The sequence below is a fragment of the Elephantulus edwardii genome, unplaced genomic scaffold (genome assembly GCF_000299155.1).
Source record: "Elephantulus edwardii isolate Elephantulus edwardi_28Jun2011 unplaced genomic scaffold, EleEdw1.0 scaffold00116, whole genome shotgun sequence".
NCBI classification, from domain to species: Eukaryota; Metazoa; Chordata; class Mammalia; order Macroscelidea; family Macroscelididae; genus Elephantulus; species Elephantulus edwardii.
This window is the reverse complement of record NW_006399866.1, coordinates 8,772,113-8,793,285: the sequence shown is the minus strand read 5'-3', so window position 1 is coordinate 8,793,285 and position 21,173 is coordinate 8,772,113. Positions and strand designations below refer to the sequence as shown.

General features: G+C 36.0%; 2 protein-coding genes across 2 annotated transcripts in view; both read right to left on the bottom strand.

The window, feature by feature from the left end:
• Nucleotides 1-3,731, bottom strand: part of GOLGA1 (golgin A1) — a 63,455-nt gene extending 59,724 nt beyond the window's left edge. Inside the window, exon 1 of the mRNA XM_006892571.1 lies at nt 3,597-3,731. Coding sequence (XP_006892633.1) covers nt 3,597-3,731 — 135 coding nt within the window. The remainder of the gene's footprint in view (nt 1-3,596) is intronic.
• Nucleotides 3,732-18,641: 14,910 nt separating this feature from the next.
• Nucleotides 18,642-21,173, bottom strand: part of SCAI (suppressor of cancer cell invasion) — a 196,171-nt gene continuing 193,639 nt past the window's right edge. Inside the window, exon 18 of the mRNA XM_006892570.1 lies at nt 18,642-18,809. Coding sequence (XP_006892632.1) covers nt 18,663-18,809 — 147 coding nt within the window. The 3' untranslated portion in view covers nt 18,642-18,662. The remainder of the gene's footprint in view (nt 18,810-21,173) is intronic.

Sequence of the window (21,173 nt, the reverse complement as noted above, 5' to 3'; positions counted from 1 at the left end):
TAGTTTGCTTCTTAAAACCACACAGAAGATGTTTTTAATGCATGAATAACCTCAAGAAAAGAATGCACAAAAAACATGAATGAATTTTTTCACATTTCCAGCTACAAAAAGGAAAAAAAAGGAATATATAATTAGGTATTACTGGTATGACAAGAGTTTATAATAAGAACTTCATAGTAAAGTGGTCTTGGGGGTGGGAGACTATATAACAACAAAAGAACTTTTAAAAAAAAGGCGAACGGGAGGGGCAAGGAGGAAAATGTGCAACAATGAATGAATGGAAATCCAAGTTATTTATAAACTTTCATTGAAATCTCAAAAAAATTGAAGGACAGGTGGCTTGTTTGTGATTTTTTATGATTATGAATAAAGTTTATAGAAACAAAAAAAGAATCAAGAGATGTGTGACACTGGGAAAATATGCTGTTAAGGAGTTTTCAAGGAGCAACAATGTCAGTTTAAAGACTGAGGTGCACCAAATTCAAGCCATGGTCTTTTCTATTACTTCCTATGCATCTGAAACTTGGACAATTACTAAGGTGACAGAAGAATTGATGCCTTTGAGTTGCAGTGTTGGTGAAGAGTATGAATATCCTACTGACTGCAAAAAGAACAAATAAATTTGTCTTGGGGAAATATGGTGAGGCTTCATCTCATATACTTAGCAAAGTGCTAAGAGGGAACAGCCCTTGAAAGGAACATTAAGCTAAGCTTGGCAAGACTCTGATAATCATACATTGTTTCCTCTAAACTATGTTTCATGGATTTTATCCCTTTATTGATTTTGCCTTGTATTCTCTCCTTATAATAAAGAACAGCCTTGGGTTCAACCATATGCTAGGTCCTGTGAACTCTCTTAAAAAATCATCAGAAGTGGAAGTGATCTTGAGGATCCCTGATACACTGTTACTTAACAGTGTACCAAGTACAGTTCCTATACCTATTTTGCAGATGTGGAAATGAAGACATAAAAAAATGAAAGAACTCAACTAAATTTACACAGTAATGATGGAGGTAGGATTTAAGCCTAGGTCTGATTACATAAACCTGACACAAGTTCTAACTTCTACACTGTCTCTCATGAAGCTACCAGTTTAGAGGCATAAACAAATAAATCATCAATAACAATGCAGCGTATATGCTCTCTCAGAGGTAAGCAGAAGAGAGGTACCAACTGCAGCTAGGAGGGGCAAAGATAGGGATGTGTGAGTGGAACAGTTTGGGTCAGGGGGCTTCCTAGAACTAACTGTGAACTGCATCTTAAAGGATGCATAAAAGCCTGTCAGAAAAACACAAGGTAAAAGGGTAAGGGAGGCAGGCAAATGCCAGAAGAGCAGAAAGCATATACAACAATATTTGTAGGCATGAAGAAATGATGTCCACTCCAGGAGCACAGGGAAAGTGGAGTGACATAAACCTGAATAGATAAGCAATAATTAGACCGTAACAGTTAATACTCTGAGTCTCTATTTCATCCTGAAGATAAAGGGGAGTTGCCAAAGGAATTTAAACAACAGAGAAAAATGAACCATAGCTACATTTTAGAAAGATCACTGTGGGGAGCTACTGGAGGTATGGAACCCTGAAAAGCTGCCATTAGTTTTACAAGAGAAAAAGACAGCTTAAATGAAAACAGCAGGGGAGCTCTGGTGGCCTAGTGGTAAGGAGCTGCAACTACAATCCCAGAGGTGCACGGTTCAAATCCACCAGATGCTGTGCCAGGAAAGGAAGGACAATCTCCTCCTGTACCAGTCAGATCTGATTTGACGGTACACTCACACAAAAATAATAAAATTTAAAAAAAATTCTTAAAAAAAAAAAATAAAAATAATTAAAAAAATTAAAAAAAAAAAAACAGCAATACTAGGACACGTACAGATATTAATACTAGTACAATGGCAATACTAATACTTATACTAATAGAGGTGAGGAGCTATGCTGCCATTCCAAAGGCACACGTTCAAATTCATTAGCTGCTCCACCAAAGAAAAATTGGCAATCCCCTTCCATGCAATTTGCTGCCTCTGAAAACTCACTGGAGAGTCTTGTATGCATGAGTCATTTCAACTTGATGGTATATAACACAAACAAGTATATGTACTATTAGTAGACAGGGCAAGGCTGGAAGACATTTAGGAGATGGAACCCAAAATACTTAGGACTGATTGGATGCAGAGAAATGATTGATGGAAGAGGTGAAAATGTCTGAAGTTTTTAGCTCATGACTTGGAAAGATAAAGTAAAATAGTGAAGGTTCATGTCCCTGTGGATTGGATGTGAACAGAGGATAATGGAGGTTAACTGGAGGTCATATCCCTGTGAATTTAACATGGAATGAATGTATGTGGTTTTGTACAATAAAAATTTTGAGACGCCTAAAAGAAGAAATCTAGAGACAATTATATATAAAGCTACAGAGATAAAAAAGTGAGGATCAGAAAGCATAAACAATATTTAAGTAAATGTTAAGTTTATATTACATTAAAGTCTCAAAGTCCTGAATTCATGTCAATCTCTGTATTTGGGATACAATCTAGATGAGAAATTTTCTTCACCACGACAGAGGAAGGGAAAGCAGGTCTTCTGCTATGAAACTCAGCATTAAAATTGTATCCTTCAGTATGCTTTTCAATTACACACTTAGTATTTCCTGTTAAATACAAGAGCCAATGATAATTTAGATCAGATTATGTACTGCTCCACCTCCATAACCTAACAGCTCCTGCCACATACTACGACTCAGGTTACAGCCAGTATAAGAAAGGAGGAGGAAAACTTGTCTGACTATGTAAACAAATGTCTACCACTAGGAGAAAGGAAAGAAAAAAATTGTGGTCTTTTCAAATGCTGAAATTTATATAGCAATAAAAATAAATTAACTAAAAAAAAATTTAAAAAGAATCAAACTACAACTTCATGTCATAAATAGGTTGAAGTAAAATACAGTAAGTCCAATGGGACTACTTATGTTAAACTAAGCTGAAGGATAAGCAACATTAAATAGTTTTCTTTTTCCTCAGCACACTTATACATATTTTCAAATATATTATCAAGTATTTATTTCATCAGTTTTTTTAAATGCCAGCTTATTAAGAGGATTCTGTCAAACACTAAAGATACACATTAGTCCTTTGGTCTGACATTTCTCTACCAAGGCATTATCTTGAGTTTTTAAATCTTTACAGCCAAAAGGATACTAAGAAAAGAGACATGATACTATCATTAGTAACATCGTTGACAAATTTCCCAGTAAAACAATGCACTCTGGCTACTCCCACAGCACAACTCCAGGGCTTAGCAAGCAAAAATGTCTTACAGTATAATGACTGTGGAGGAAACAGGCCAGGTATTTTGAGCAATTAAATGCATAAGGCGTTATGTACAGAAGGACAATGTAGAGAACTTAGGGACTCGAAAAGTAACTTTAAAAAAAGCATCTCTTAAACTAAGATATGCAGATTCTTGCATACTTACAAACAATAAAAGCTATAAAATAATTACATCATTTTAAAAGAAAAATTAAAAAGATTCTCAGTAGTATTTAAACAACATGTATTGGCAAGGCACCAAATACTCAAAATACAAAAGGTACTTACAAAGTCATCTCCTGAGTCAGCCCCCATAGAAGCAACTGATTCCTTGCTCATTGACCGTGGGATCCGAGTAGCACCTCCTGGCCTCTGAGCAACAGCAGCCTCTTCTGCAATTTTCTTCTTTAGTTTTGCAAACATTTTTCCTGGGTGGCTGCCCTGGACTCCTGACTATCTCTTGGCTCACGACAGCACTTTTTTTACTTAAAATTCACTGGGAGGACCCTAAAGAGTTCCAAATATCCAAGCACGCTGCATTCCTATTTAAATCTGGGAAATGGATTTATGGCAACATGGTCTCTATAAAATAAATGTAAGAAATAAACTGAGTAAAACACTGGAGAGATTTCACATTAGAGTTGCTCTGTTAACTTTCAAGTTGCAAAATTAAGTTTCGTAACTTTATGTGAAAATAACACAGTTAATAAACAATTAAAAAGCACTCATATGCTCATATACATATATAAATGAAGTAATTCAGAGGGAGGTAAGAAACCTAAAACTTCTCAACTAAGCGGAAGAGTTGGTATTTGAAATCAGAACTCTGAGTTCCAAGAACCACTCTCTAAAATTACATATTGCCTATCGTATATGATTATGATACATTTAATAACACCAACCAGGACAAACATTATTCTCACATAAAGCTTTTGAATCATTGCCCCATAAAATGTAAGCTTCAGCTACACATAATAACCTTTTATATAAAAGAAGACAAAAAAAATTCCTTATGTTCCAGGATAATATGCAATCAGCTATTACCTCAAAAGAGTAATAACCTAGAAAAAAGCAGGAAAGACAGGCACCTAGAGCTTGGTGTTGTCCTGTGTCACTGAGTCAGACCCATAGCTGACCCTCCAAAAGGTTTTCATATGCAGTTAATCACATGGGAGGAATCTGCCCACCTTTCTTTCAAAGAACAGCTGGTGGAATTGAATCATGTACCTTTAGGATTTCAGCACAGCTTTTTATTTTTAAAAAAAATTTAAATTTTTTTTTTTTTAATTTCAATGAACATCTACAGAGATTTTGGAATTCCATTCATTCACTGTCGCACTTTTCTCCCCGCCCCCCCCAATCTGCCCTTCTGCTCCTCTCCTTGAAAAGCAAAAGAAAACCTCCTTCATTGGTACACAATCCCCCCCCACCCCCACCCCCTCAGCACAGCTTTTTAACACTAGGCCACTAGAGCTCCCTGTATGGGATATTATGTAGGTATAAGAAACCTTTTTTAGGACAAATATTACATGATGCCACTGTTGTAGAATGGGACTGTCCTTGGGGTTGGGGAGAGACTGAGTAAGATGGGTTCAATAATGTATACTGCACTGAAACAGAGGAGGGAGAAAACTGTTTAAAAGAGATATATAACTAGGTATTTCTGTCATCACAGGAGACTAGAGCGAGGGCTACATGGTGGAGGGGACCTGGGGGAGGGTTTGTAAAACAATGAAAGAATCTTTTCTTTTACTTTTCCATAATTTTTGGACTCATGTACTTATAACTTGTTAGTCAAATTTGTGTCTTCTAGGTTGCAACACCCCCATGATACATCTTCAAGGATATGAACATGTATGGCCAAGCACAATCAATAACAGTGCATCTAAATTCCAAAATCAATCTCCATAATAGTCTATGTGTTTCCTACTGCCAAAGGGGCCCTTTAGAGTAGTGAGAGAAGATCTTCACCCTGAAACCCACAGCGTCCCTTTTCAGCAGGAAGTAGCTAAGAGAATACGCCATCCCCTTTTCCTTATGACTCAGGGAGAAGTCTCTCTCAGGGAGGAGTGATAGGGAATGGCAAAGGACACACTGACAAAGAAGATTAATCAGAACTGGCTTTGACAAGCACTGTGGCATTTGGACAAGAACAAACTGGGAGGAGGGTAGAGAGAATAGTGCAACAATGAATGAATGGAAACCCAAAATCTCTGTAAATGTTTATGAAAATTAATAAAATATAATTATAGAAAAAAAAAGAAACTTTTTTTTATGTAGGTTTATTTTTTGACTGTGATAAAACTACCCCAAATAACAATAATCACCACCCCAAATATTTTTAAGAGAATGTCTGAAAGGATAGTCATCATTAGATTCAAACATCTTTTCCTTCCAATATTAGATAAAACAATACTACCTTGGTTCAAGTTTTTTGGGTTTTTTTTTTTTGGTTCAAGTTTTAACCTTTCATATTTCACTAATGATATCTACACTCTAAATTGTTCGGTGCCATCAAGTCAAGTATGACTCATAGCAACCCTCTAAAAACAAACCTGAATCCTGTCCTATTCTGTGCCATCCTCATCATCTCTAATTCACTGGACCCCATTGCTGAGACACCTGTGTTAATCTACCTTGTTGGGGGTCTTCATCCCTTTCCAGGAAATAGAACATGCCCAGGATAGGTGAGATGAAGCCTTGACATCCTTGCCTCGAAGGAGCACACTGGCTGCACTTTTCCCGAGACCTGTTTTCTTAGCAATCCATGGGCTAGTCAGCGCTCTTCTCCAATACCACAAAGTCATCAATTCTTCAGCCATCCTTATCAGATCATTCATTTAATACCTGATGCAACTTTTAAAAAACTTTACCTTCCGTATCAATAAAACACTTACTCACCTGGCTTATCTACTGGATTTTAAACAGCTTGGAGGCTAAAGCATTCTGTTCTGCATGAAGACAAAAGATATGGGATATTGTCTTTCAAAAATGAAACTAACAGCTGGGGGAAGGAGGAGAGGAATAGAAAATAGGGGAGGTTAAAAAGAGATGAAAATCTGCCACTCCCATGGCAATTTGTGGACGCTTTCTCCTTCTTTTCCCCAATCCTAGTCTCTTTTGTATTTTTTATTTGCTTAAGAGCTTCTCCACTTACAAACAGAATTTCTTACTATTCTATGTTCCTAAATCCCATTTCTCCTAGAGAGCCCTGAGTAAAACAATCGGAATGAGATTAAGGTTTCCGAGGGCATTTACTTTTGTTGGTTCTGCCAGCCGCACGCTGTTTACCTGGCCAGACTCTAGAGAATCACGGCCTCTGAGAAAAGTCGCTAAGGACGGCAAACTTGGGTAAAACAGATGCCCAACTTCCAGGATGACAGTCAGGTACCTGGCTAGTGCCATCTGCGGCAGCTGGGATCCCACTCCTTTCCTCCCTCCAGACTCGCCGGTCCTCTCACATTCGATGATAGGAAAACTGAGACCTATTAGAGGAGGAATAACTTCTCCAAGGTCGTGCAGCCAGGAACCCAAAACCCTACAGATCCCCAGGCCAGGACAACTAGCAGCTCCAACCACCTCCACCCCTACAGCTCTTTTCAGCACCCCAGTACCGCCCCCTGCCCTGTAGCTTGAGTACTCCGTTCGGGCCGCTCTGGGGACAGGCCAGAGACACTGGGTAAACAAGAAGCCTCTTCACTTTCCTGGGGCCCCCACTGGCGCACCTGCCGCTCTTGGGGCAGCCGGCAGAGCCCCGCCTCACGAGCTTCTTGTGAACGCTGGTCCGAGCCACCAGCCCCTACAGCCGGCCAGTAAACCGAGCAGCGACCCGGAACGGCACTTCCACAGGACGCCGGAAGTGACTGCGCGTAAAGGGGGACGGGCAGCGCGCGCATGCGCTCCTGTGCAGCCTTCGCGACCAGGAGAGCCGACCTCGGAGGCGGTTGGTCCGGACAGATTAGACTGTGGAGAGGCCTGGTCTTTATTTCGACTGGCTCGCCACGTCAGCGGGCAGTCGGCCGCAAAAAAAGGACTGAATCGCGAAATAGGCCGCCTTCATCTTTTTTGAGGGAGGACTGGGAAGAAAAGTGGGAAGGAGTTTCGTGGCAAAAGGCAAAGGGCTATTTGTTGCACTTGGGCCAGCACCGTCCGTGCTGGCCGGAGACCCGCTGTTTTAAGCCTAACAGCCTTGGAGGAGCGAGCTTCCATTCGTCTGCCCTCTGCACCTTACACAAGCGCTTTGACAGTGTGTCATAGATGATGAGGAAAGCCTGACCTTCCTCTTCACTCAGTAAACTTTCGCTCCGAAAAAACTAGATCTTTAGTACTAGCGTTTTAATTTTAGTGCCTGTTACCAGTAGGTTATTTCTTTTATATTGGACACAGAATGTACAATTGCAATGCTCTTTCTTTCTCAGGGAACTCTAGTGGCAAAGTCCATAGGGAGTTGTGCGGTAACCTCTTTACCAGATAGTTTGAATCCACCAGCGGCTCCGAGGGAGTGATTTACAACATCGGAATCTCAATGAAGGGTTATGTGTCGATTCTGATTTATCACTTAGAAGCACGTTGATACATATTAATTTCGTTGTAAAATCATGGGCTAACTACATAAGCTAAGCCCAGGGACGTATATTCTTTAACATTGCACTGCAAAATAATGACATCCGGTTTCCCTCAATCCCCTTCCAAGTATCTCACAACCCTTGTTCTTAATACCCAAAGGAGCTCTGATCCTGTGGCTAAGGCTGTGGTAATTTGAAACCGCCAGCTGTTGCAAGATGAGGCGATCTGCTGCAAAGATATACAACCCTAGAAAGATTCTAGGAAGAATCTTGGCCTTGGAAACCCTATTGGAAGTTTCCTCTCCTACAGGCTTAAGAGACTGATGGTGGGTTTTTGTACTTGCCTCATACATCTATTCTACTGAAACACTGTCCCCACCTAATCCTAGTTCTGACCACCAGGAATAGGGTATAGATTGGATGCAAATTTACACACCTTAAAAAGACCTTGGTTTACTTATGACCCAATTATTTTCTGCTTTGTATTTTTTTTATTGGTACCGTATTTTCATTTATGGAAAAGCCCAAACTAGGAACGTTAATGGAATTATTATTAATTTCAATGAAAAATATTAAAGATTTTTTTAAATGGGACAAACCACTTGTGGTTGCTGTGAGGCTGAACACTGACACGGATGTGTCAAATGCGTTAATGGTTGGCTACCCCTCTGTTGTCAAGAGTCTTGGCACCAGCAGCCAAGAAATTAAAAGGCGCATTGCCATGGGAAAGTCTGCTGTTAGGGACCTCTCCAAAGTACTGAAGAGCAATGGTGTCTCTCTGGAGACTAAGGTGCGTCTGATACAGGCCATGGTCTTCACAATCACTTGTTATGCATCAGAGAGTTGGACAATGACCAAGGAGGATAGAAGGAGAATTGATGCCTTTGAGCTGTGGTGCTGGAGAAGAGTATTGAGAATACCATGGACTGCTAGGAAAACAAACAGCTTTGTCCTGGAAAGGGTTAAACCGGGTGGCTCCTTGGAGGCAAGGATTCTGAGGCTCCGTCTAACATACTTTGGACATGTTGTGAGGAGAGACCGGTCCTTGGAGAGAGACATCATGCTTGGGAGGGTGGAGGGGCAGCGCAGGAGAGGAAGGCCCTCTATGAGGTGGATTGATTCAGTGACTGGGATAATTGGGATGGGAGTGTCAGAGACAGTGCGATTGGCACAGGACAGAGCGGAGTTTAGGGCTGTTGTACACATGGTTGCTATGAGTCGCAAGCGACTCGACGGCACATAACAATATCACAAGAACAGTAATTTCCAAATAATGCACAGACACCCAGGAATATACTGATAAATCTTAACCTTCAGGATGCATCATTAATATGATACACTGTAAAGTTTATGGCATACTTTTCTTTCAAAGAATTATACTGCTCCTTTCATGACAGTGGCATGCAGTAAGTGGGCTGCCCAATAAGCCTGCTATGTGTCCTGTAGGTCATGAAAGGGTTAAAGAAGTATCTAAACAAAGCAAACCATTACATATTAGCACTTTTTGTTAAAAATACTGAATTACCAAAAACTTTAAGCAAATATGTTTATTTTTATATATTGATGATACAATTCATATATACGTGGATTTAAGATATAAAATTAATTTACAAGAATTCACACCTTATGAATATAATCACATTCCTAGAGAACATTTATTAATGCAAAATGTTTCAATACGGTGACAACAAAAATCATATATATTCTATAATGTTATTCAAGAAACATCAAAACAATTTTTAACAATCCATCTTTTAGCATTTAAGTGCCCTTAAGTTGGTTGGCACTGTACAACAGAAGAAAACATTAAAAGATAAGGGCTTACTGAATTCTCTCTGTAGAATCACAGTGTTAACTAAGAAATTCATTTAGTGAAGTAGTGAAAGGCTTGCTATCCTTTATGAGAAATCACATTCATACAAGAATTGAATCTGATGAACTCAAGAAAATAAAACATTTCAGTTATTTTTTTCAATCTCTAAAATCTATGGAATAGTAACCATAACAGACAAAGCAGAAAAAGGCTGCTAGAAAGAAACAAAAGAGCCCTGTTTTAAGAGTATGTATGGCTTAAGCAATTTAGCACAACAGACAAGACTTTTACAATACCACAAATGTTTAGGTCAAATGATATTGACAATATAATTTTCCCCTTAATCATTGGTAGTAAATACCCCATTCAAAATGTATTCTATTGATAATACATAACAAAAACTAGTGAGTTCATATGCTTTACTGTCTAACAGAGTTGAACTGATGGATTTTGTTCTAAAGTATTAACTCACATCACTCAAATTTTAATACAAACGAGCAACCAGACAGTGTCTCAAGGATTACAGTGAGCTGTGAATAGCTAGATAGGCAACAAATTACTCATTATCTGCATGACAGATTAGTAGCACTTGTATAAGAATTATTATGTGAAAATTATTGTGCTTCAGTGTCTGGAGGAGAGCTAATATAACTCTATCCCTATAGTGTTACAATTTTAACATTTCAGTTACAGACAAGCACAGTATTTTAAAAAAGTATTTCACACCACCAGAAAATCAAGTAATTATATCCTCCAAATGTAATTTCTGCTATGATTTAAACAAGTGCAATTCTGTCTAATCATAATGTAAAAAATAAGTTCATCACTATTTTCAGGGGGAAAAGGTCAGACATAAATTATTTAACTCCTATTTTATAATCTTAATCTTCAGTAATGGTTTGAATAAAGAAGATTGTCAACTTTACAATGGAAATGACTCAGAAAATAATATGGCATGGAACTACATTCTTTAGTGCAAACTACCACATATAACTGCTTCATCTAGTTCAGTAATTAATGAAGTCACTATTTATACTATTGCTACACAATGATGATAACCTAGTTGGATATGTTCTTTATAAATTCTACTATGAAAATGTTAGGACATTGTATCTGCCTTTCCTATTATCTAAGACCTTTCTACCTAAACTGGAAGAATCATCCAAAATATAGGACTCTCAGATTGTTGAATGGTAAGGTTTATTAAACAGAAATATTTGGAGTACTAGCCATACTGTCTATGTGGTAAAAGGATTGATCCAGATTAACTAGTAAACCGTGAAATCAAGTTTTCTGAAATATTTTAATGAACTATTAGAAGGGTTTTTTTTTAAAAGTTCTTTTTAATTATCAAGAATCAACAGTGAAAACAAAAACTATTCTTCAGGAAATAGTAACTAAAATTCTTATTAAATAATTATTTCTGGTTAATTTTAAATATGTCACAATACATAGTTTAATTTGGAAAAAAGTAATAGCATGCAAATGAGTTGAGAATAAAATTTTGAAAAATACACTGTTATTTCTCTAAGTTTGTAATTATTTGAGATTATTATACATGATCATTCTACCTTTTACAATGGTGATCATAATGAAGATTGAGAAAATTTCTGGTTCAAATTATGTTGACAAATCTTAATTTTCAATAAGAAATAATGGACATACCTAATAGATTGGAAAAAAAACCACATTAGTGATAAAACAAAATTCCAATATAGTTTACCTCAGATCTACAGGAAGACTAGGCATTGAGATATTCTCTTAGTCTATAACAACTCTCCTAAGCCTATCATAAAAGTAAACAATCTAAACCCTGAAGCCATCAATGTCTCAACAATTAGTCACACCTGAAAAGATGATTGTCTCAAAATATAGATTGCAACTGTCTATTGAACAGAAAATTATCTCTGATTTACAACTCTATGTAATGACCAAATTCAGACTTGACTAAGTAAATCCGGAGTATGTAATCAATATAATGTACTAAAAGGAAAAAAAAATGTACTTCAAACTAGTATAAACGCTGAATCTATAGTTCAAATAGGTTAAAAACCACACTGCTTAGAGTAGTTTGATAATTTTTAAAACCACAAAAGAACTTACTTAATATTTTAAAAGCACTATTTTTCAACCAAGAAATGGATTTTCCCCCCTTCAAAAGTCAGTATTATACTAAAAGAAAAAAAAAACCCCAAAAAAATAAAAAACCCTCCACACTCAGTCTTAGCATAAAATTTTTTTCACAGTCCCAGAACACAAGATTAAAAAATCATCATTCCTATGGCACTAACACATTAGTTATACTGAAGTTAATAAAGTAATCTTTTCCCAGTTAAGGGCATAGGTCCCCCTCCATTCTTTCCCTTCAATGGTGGATTGATTCCATTGCCACACTAATTACGTTTCTGTAAACAGACATGCGTAACTCAGTCTGTTTATAAGTTAGTCAAGATGGGAACTAGTGTAATAGGTTTTGAAATCCTAATTTGGGGAAGATGAATTCTTTAAAAGAAGAAAGGGGGGAAAAGGCAAAGTTACAGTATTCACAGGAAAGCAAAGCACAAGTAAATATGTAAAAATACATAAATGTGTAAAAGGGCAGGAAAATCTAGTAAGGGCAGAAAGGGCTTTATTTCCTCTAAGCAATTCTTACTTTACTTGACTACAAAGTATCTGGCTTTATAACTGTTAGGGCCAGGGGTCAAGTCACAGAACCAATTTTATCTACTTCATTTTCTATCCCTTCTTTTCACACCTCAAATTAATGTTCACAATGAGCCTGAATCAGTTTCATGAAAATGTAAGTAACATGCACTCTGTTGCTCTTCAATTGCAGTAATTTTAGTTCTAAACATCAGAATACCAGGCATGACGGACACTTTTTACATTTTCAGAAATATAATTGACCCAATTTTAATGTCTATTTAAGTAGATGTTATTTTGATTGTAAATTTAATACTGTAGTTTAAAAGTCTTATGAAGAGTTGTGTTTTTTAAAAAAAGATTATGAAGAGGCAAATCTAACTGTGGGAGGGGTTTTTTGGGGGGGTGGTAAAATCCACTCTTGAAACTAACTATTTTAATAAAATTTAACATCACATCAGATATATGTAATATTCTGGACAACAACGGGGTAAAAAATTGCATTGCAGTCACATTTTAAATGCAGAAATAATCGCCAGGCCACTTTCTGCAATAAATGCAATAAAGTGTATATTAAGCATTTCTGAACACTTTCATGCAAATAAACATAAGTGAAGTCAGCAAATGAACATTGATACTCTTCCATATTCCACAGATTCATGAGTTGTCATTGCCCATTTTTATTTCTTTTTCTTCTCTTCCTCCTTTCCTCATCATATCACTGGTAGAGTATTGAGGGCCCTGATTTTATAGCAAGCCACTGTGTGCATCTAATATTAAGAACTTAATGAGCGAACATATATAGAATTGAACTGTAGAACACGAGTGGTCTCATAGAGACACAGCAATACAACTGGAGGCATTTTATTCACCCAGAGGCATTTTCTTAGATGAACACATAACTTTTTTATATGAAACTCCAATTTGAAAAAAATCTATTTTCAAACTGACAAATGACTAAATTAATCAAAGCTGCTGCAGACTATAACCTCTCAGTTTTCATTCCATGTTAAATTCCATTATCACGAGGTAAAGGATCCCCTTGGCTAATGCTCTTTATTCTGCCTCAGAGAGACATATAAAGTGAGGCACACTGATTAAAAAAAGTCACAAAATTAACATTTAATATTAGGAATTCAAATGGCAACTGGCAACACATTTTCCCCATTTAAAGGCCATACACCTTTACATTTTGAAATGCTATCAAAGTAATTTTTTTCCACAGTCCCTTGAATAAATTCTAATATAAATTTACTGAGTGCAAAATAATACTCAGCTATGGGTCATGAAAATAAAGGGACTAATATAGCTTAAAAATATGCTGGTGACTCAGGTCATTGTACTTCGGCTTCTCAATTTTCTAACACGAACTACACATAAATTTATAATCAGTTTAAATGGAAATTTGGAGATGACTTTAAAGCTATGAATGTCCAGCTTTCAGCTAAGATCTTCATGTTCTAATTTCAACACCAAATCAGCCCATTTTACTCAAACACAAGCCCCTTAAAATAGAGGCTCATGAATGAGATACTGCCACAACCTAATTAGAGCAGCATGAACAATGCCACTATGATGTCCTCATAGAACTTAAATAAATTCAGCCCACAATGGGTATGGGTATATAATATACACATACTGTATCATTGCATACCAATATATTTACAAATATATACATATACATATATACACAAAAACTATACTCAGAGATTGCATTTAGCATCACAAAAATATACACATGCCATTACAAATAAGAATTTCAAATAAATAAGGTTAACAAAAGAACCCTCAACGTAAATACACTTTATGCTCTCTAAACAAAAAACATAGAAACATATACACTCAAAATATTATTACTAGGAGACTCATATCATTCATATCCAAATCAAATAATTTTGCTCACTAGGTAAGGAGACGAGGGATAGTAGGGACAGTGGCCAAGATGACAGACCATGGCACCTTATGTTCTCTGTAGACTGGACCAACTACAAGTCTCTGTGAAGTATCAATTTTTATTTTGGTGTTTTTGTTTGTTTGTTTTGTTTTTTTAAAATCTGACTGTGGAAGTCCTCTTTTTAATATTGAAGTAGAAAATCTTGGTAAGGCAAAAATGTACCAGATTTTCCAATGGAGTCCAATTCCCTTCTCACAGACAGAAAGTAGCTAACTCACACAGGTTAGACCAGATGTTAACACTTGGAGAAGCATGTCAAAGGAAGCTCCATATACCACTTTTGCAGCTTTTCTCTTTTCCAAAAACTAAATTTAGAAAAATCACTTACTCTATTTCAGGAAATTCTATTGCAAGAAGAAAATAAAGGGCAGTAGCAATAAATGGAAACGGAAAACAAAATTCAGAGCCTTTGTCAGGAAAACTTCAGTTATAACTGCTTCTATAATCTCAAAACACTTCAAGCTGGTAAAATAGAAAGGGTAGAATAAATTCTATGTGCTTTGAGAGATTTTAAGAGCACCACTTTCTAGGAGGAAAATACACAGAAAAACATACACTAGCTAAACATGAATCAGAACTGACTCCAGAAAAATGAGTTTGGTTTTGGGGTTTTTTTGAGGTTTAATAACTAAGGAACATAAACTTGTTAGCTCTGATTGATTAGGTAGCTTTAACATAGAATATATTTTAAAGCTACTGTGACACGTTATATACCATACTATATAAATCTTTCTTGTCCATTATAGAAAGTACAATGTGAGGTACCAGAAAGACTGGGCTGGAGACGGAGGAGCTTTTGTTAGTTCTCTCACTATGTATAAACCAAATAAATTAACAACTCTTTTGGGTCTCAGTTTTCTCATCTGTAAAACAGGACAAACGGTTGCTTTACCAGCTTGAGAATGGTACTGGATAGATAATAAGAGACTAAATAATTCCACTTTGCTTAATTTTGCATACAGTTGATTTCTTATAATCTTATACTTTCTATTTTGTGATAGAACAATAGATTCTTATGTGGTTCTGCACTGATTATTAAAAGAGAGAAAAGGGTGTAACAGAGTCTCCAGTGGTAGTTTGTGCAATTCAAAAGCAAAGACATGTTCTTTTCCCATTGCTAAGTAATTTGTTTCCAATATTTTCATTTCCATTAACTCTGAGAAGTAAAGAAGGGGTTATTTAAAAAAATAAAAATAAAAGGGATAGTGTGCATTTAAGAACTAGAATTCATTGCCAAGGCCACCTTAAATTCATTCATTGACTAGTCTTTCACATTTCTTCTTGTTTGATTAAAGTAGTGCTTCAAAATGTAGAAGTTGGGATTGGGTAAAAAAGGGTCATTCTATTCTAAGTAAGTATAAAATTTTAATTAAACATTAAAAAGAAAAAACAAAACAAACATTAAAAGATGGCACATTCTCAATGAGCCTATCCTGATCATTCTTTGATATACTTCCTCTCTTAGAATAGGGGGCTCTGGAGGCTTAATGCATAGAGCTGCATTATCAACCCATTGTGGTTGGTTTCTATTCACCAGCTGCTCTGAGGGAGAAAGATAGGTAATCTCTTCTTCATGCAAATAATAATTTCTGAAAACTCACTGGCAAGTTGGCTATGACTCAGTTCTGATTTCAATGGCAATTAGTTTTTTGGGTTTTTCCCCCTTTCATAATACAAACCAAAATCCCTTACACCATGCTCTTCACCTTTCCCAAAAGTATTCATCACTCTAACACATTCATTTATCTATGTTTACCTCTCATTCCTTGCACTACTATGTAAGCTCACAAAAACCAAGCATTTGGAAATATTTGTCTATTTTGCTTGTACCCCCCAGTGCCTCTAACAAATTCTGGAGTATGTTATAGTGGTGGTTGTTTTTTTTTTTAAGAAAGTAAAAATATATTTTCTAGAACATTTTTGTTTGTTTCTAAATACAGACTCAAGAAAACTTTAGATTTTCAACTATTATTAAGGGGTTACACCACGATTACCTCAAGGAGCAATACCATTATCTAATATTAGTTATGAATTCTTATTTAGCTTCTGCAACAAGCAGGGAGTCTCTCACTGAAAAACTTTCTGAAATAACTAAGTTAAGTATGATCTAGAACAGATAATGCTGTGTTTGCTAAAAACAGTGAGAGATGTTTTCCTTATGTGGAAGGGGAAATCAATACCTTTTGGAAATAAGGACTTAATTTATAGAACCACAGAATTGGAAGAAATCTTGGGTTACCTTCCTGTAGAATAGAGACATTAAGACAGTTCTCAAAAGGCAAAAAAAAGCTAGCTACCAGGAAGGCCAGGAATAGATCTCAGTCTAATCAGTGTTCCACCTCATTGTTCTGGTGAGGAAAATGCTTAGGGCAATAAATACTATTTATAGTTCAGAGAAAAGGAAAATACATGCTGTTAGGGACATTACTGTCACAGAACTTCAGGGGAATTTAAACATGAAGGCAGTAATTAAGACAGACAATTTTGTGCATTACTCTACATGGCACTGCTATACAAGGAGAGCTATGAAGCTTATTAAATTATTGAAAAGAAAAGCAATTTTAATCTGAAAAGAAATATTTTGCCCCAGAAAAATCCACTAGCAAAGAGAATCTCTCTCCATGGACTTTTGTCATGATTCCTGCAATATTGTTCTTAAATATAAACAAAATAATACAAAATTAAAACAAAACTCATAGCTCTTTCAATCAAAGAACAACCGCAGGTGAAAATTCAGCAAGATGGAGCAGGTAAATGAATAATTTAGACCCAAATAATTTTCTCTGCCAGAATCTAAAAATAAATAAAAATAATTTTAATAACAAAAGTTTCAAAATTTTATAGTAAAATTTTACCTAGGGGCATAGGACAGAGGCACTGAAAGCAATTATCTCATTTTCCCTGGAATTACCAGAGATAGAATGTGAACTTGTATAGAAAATTAGGAACAAAGCTATTTTTTTTTACTAATAGACTTCTGAACTTCAATGTTGAGTAATCAAAATAAGAGAGAAGAAAACAGCCTTCATAGCTAATTCTGGCTAAAACATGAAGGAGATAAAGGGGAAGAAAAGAAAAACTCTTTACATTATACATTAAGTTCTACTTAAAGACAATAATAAAAGTTGTGCATGAATATAAACTATTAAATACAGGGAAACTTAACAAATCTCATTCTCAAATTGTCAATGCAAAAGCAACTTCCTTTTAGGTTTCAAAACAATCTAGTTAACCTCAAGGTTAAATATTTGACTTTTGAAGCCTCATATATTTGAACTAGACAAAAAGATTAACCATTTTGTACTGAATGCCATGGACATCAACTCGGATAGTCTTCAAACTTGAGTCCATGAACTGATGTTTAAATTAGATTTCTTATTACAGATATTGCATTATGAAACCAACAGTTCCATTTTTTAAAATTAAATTCTTCAAAGATAATGTTCTTGTTAATCTCCAGCATCCAAACTCTATAAAGCAAAATACACACACATACCTTATGATAATACAGGACTCACCTACTCAAAACAATATTTATCATCTCAAGCTTCAATTACACATTGTTTTTAAATGCAATTCAATACTATACAGTTTCTTAAATTTTGACATTATTTAAAAGGAATTGTGATTTCAAGAACTGTCTTGATCATCCATCTAAGAATCACATATATTTTTCCTCTTACCACTTTGGAATATAAAGAAATATTATTATGAAGGGCACTGTTCTTGATTTTCATAGTCCATGATGGCTAATTTAATCTTAATTATGTTTTTTCCAAATCCAGACTTTTCCTTTTTTTTTTTTTTTTGTTTTTGTTTTTTTTTAATTTTGTGTGCGTGTACTGTCAAATCAGATCTGACTGGTACAGGAGGATATTGCGCCTCCTTCTCCGGCAGAGCATCTGATGGATTTGAACCGTGTTCCTCTGGGATTGCAGTGCAGCTTCTTGCCACTAGGCCACCAGAGCTCCCCAATAGGCCACCAGAGCTCCCCACCAAATCCAGACTTTTAAGGTCCAAGTGTGAGAGATGGAGTTTTCCTCATCTTACAAAAATAAATGACTGAACTCTTCTTGGGTGAGCATGGTGACTTTTTCTGAGGGTAGATGTTGGAGGTAAGTATCCATACCTCAAAATCAAAACTTAAAAATTACAAGATTAATTTAGATTTTTTTAAAAGACCTCAAAGATTGCACTTTAAAAGTTACCCTAAAAGTCTGAATACTTTTTAAAGTTTACTTTTAAAATGGTGGTTCTAAATAAAAAAAAAAAAACAACTAAGTAAAACCACTATGTGTCTGTCATTACATTAGAAAACGGCACCATTTAAAATCTGTGGCAAACGGAAACTTGTTTCAACAACAGCTGGCTATTGTGTTTCAATAGTCATCTATGGTATTCTCAAGGAACACACTGCGAACATCAAGAATAGATGCTAATTCCAAAATGTGCTTCTGGAGATGAGGGTTTTCCACTGTTTCATCCCTTGGCAGTTGTGGATATGTTTCTGGATAATTTCGTGTTTCCTGGTAGATAAAGAAGAGAAAAGCTAAGTTTTACTATTTAATGGATAAAAATTATGGCCAACATAGACATAGTTTAAAAAACTGTAACAACATAGTATGAAGACAATATTAAAGACTCCTAGGCAAAGAGGTAATAGTAGTGGTGGTGGCAGTGGGGTGATAAAATGGAAAGAACTAAAAGAGCTCTGCTCTTCTGTTAGATTTACAGCCTCTGGAAACCGGCTGGTGGGTCAGTTAAGAGCTGGTTCTGGCTCTACCTCAGAAGATGATATGATTTGTAAAACTGGCCCAGAGCTACAGGCTGATGTTCAAAGGATGACCTGCCTGTCAGTGCATCTGAGAAGTTGTCCTCACGGAATTGTATCCTGAGTGGTTCTGACCTGAATTGTAACATGTTACTTTCCTCATAAACTCCTTAATTATAAATATTCTCCATGAGCTCTGTGTGACTCTTGTAATGAATTAGCAAACCTGTTAGTACAAAAGCAAGAGTTACTTAATAGAAACAGTATTAAAAACTACAGCGACTGCACACTCATGATTATTGCGGCTTTGTTCACAATAGCAAGGAGTTGGAAACAACCTAAGTGCCCTTCAACAAATGAATGGATAGAGAAGCTGTGATATATTCACACAATAGAATTCTACGCTGCATTGAAAAACAAGGAACTCATGCAATATTATTCTTAATGGGTGACCCTTGGAGGACATTATGCTGAGTGAAGTATCTCAGTCACAAAAGAAAAAAATACTACATGGTGCCACTGTTGTAAAGCAGGATTGACCTCAGGGTTGTGGGAGACTGAGAAAGATGGTTTCAATAATATACATTGCATTGAAACAGATGAAGGAGAAAACTGTTTAAAAGGGATATGTTATTAGGTATTTTTGTCATGACAGAAGTTCAGAGCAAAGGCTGCATAGTGGGGTGGACCTGGAGGGAGGGACTGTTAAACAATGAAAGAATTTTTCTTTTACTTTTCCAAGACGGTAGTGTACCAGGGGGAAGGGTTAGGAGGGGAGAAAAGTGCAATAATGAATGAATGGAAATCCAAATTCTCTGTACATTTTTATTGAAATTAATAATAAATTAAGTATGAGGTCCTGGGTTCGATTCCCGGCATCTCCACCAAAAACAAACCAAACCAAACCAAACCAAACAAACAAATAAACAAAAAATAAATTAAGAGAAAAAGGACATGAAAAAAAAAAAACACAAAAACACACCAAACAACTTGTCTCAACAATCACAGTGAATGTGAATGATTTAAATGCACCACTGAAGAGAAAAAGAGTAGCAGACTGGTTAAAAAAACCAAAATCCATCAATACACTGTCTACAAGAGACACACCTGAAAAATGAAGGTAAAGAAAGACTAAAAATAAAAGGGTGGGGGAAAAAAACACCAATCAAATGGCAATCAGAAAAAAGCAGGAGTAACGATATTAATTTCTGATAAAATAAATTTTAATGCAAAAACCATCACAAAGGACAAGAAGGTCACTACATAATGCTAAAAGGGTCAATAGGACAATAGGGCTTAACAATAATAAATATCTATGCACCAAAGGAAAGACCTGCAAAATATATAAAACAAATATTAACAAAACTGAAAAAGTAAATAGACAACACTACTACAGTACTTGGAGACTTCAATACACCACTTTCAAGAAAAGAAAGAACTACCAGAAAGAAACTCAACAGAGACTCAAGAATTAAACCACACAATAAAACAACTCAATCTCATAGATATTTGTAGGTTAATACACACAAGAAAAGCACAGATACCTTCATTTCCAATGTGCACAGAACGTTCTCCAGAGTAAATCACATTTTCGATCACAAGGCAAGCATAAAAAATTCAAAAACACAGGAATAAAACAAAGGAACTTCTCAGACCACAATGCTACAAAATTAGAAACTGATAACAAGTGGATAAAGGAGAAAAAAAAACCCTAGACATTTGGAAGCTGAACAACATTTTGCTTGAACATGACTAGGTACTAGAAGAAATAAAAAATGAAATTAAAAAGTTTCTTGAAACAAATGGCAATGAAAACACCACTTACCAAAACCTCTGGGAAATAGCCAAAGCTGTACTAAGAGGTCAATTTATAGCAATAAGCAAAAACATCAAAAGGCAGGAAAAAGTGACCACTGACTCTCTAAAGCAACATCTCCAGCAAATTGAAAAAGAGCACCAAAAAACCCCCAATACCTCTAAAAAAAGTGGAATGATAAAAATTGTTGTTGTTGTTGTTATGTGCCGTCGAGTTGTTTCCGACTCATAGTGACCCTATGCACAACAGCCCTAAACCCTGCTCTATCCTGCGCCAACCGCACTGCCTTTGACACACCCATCC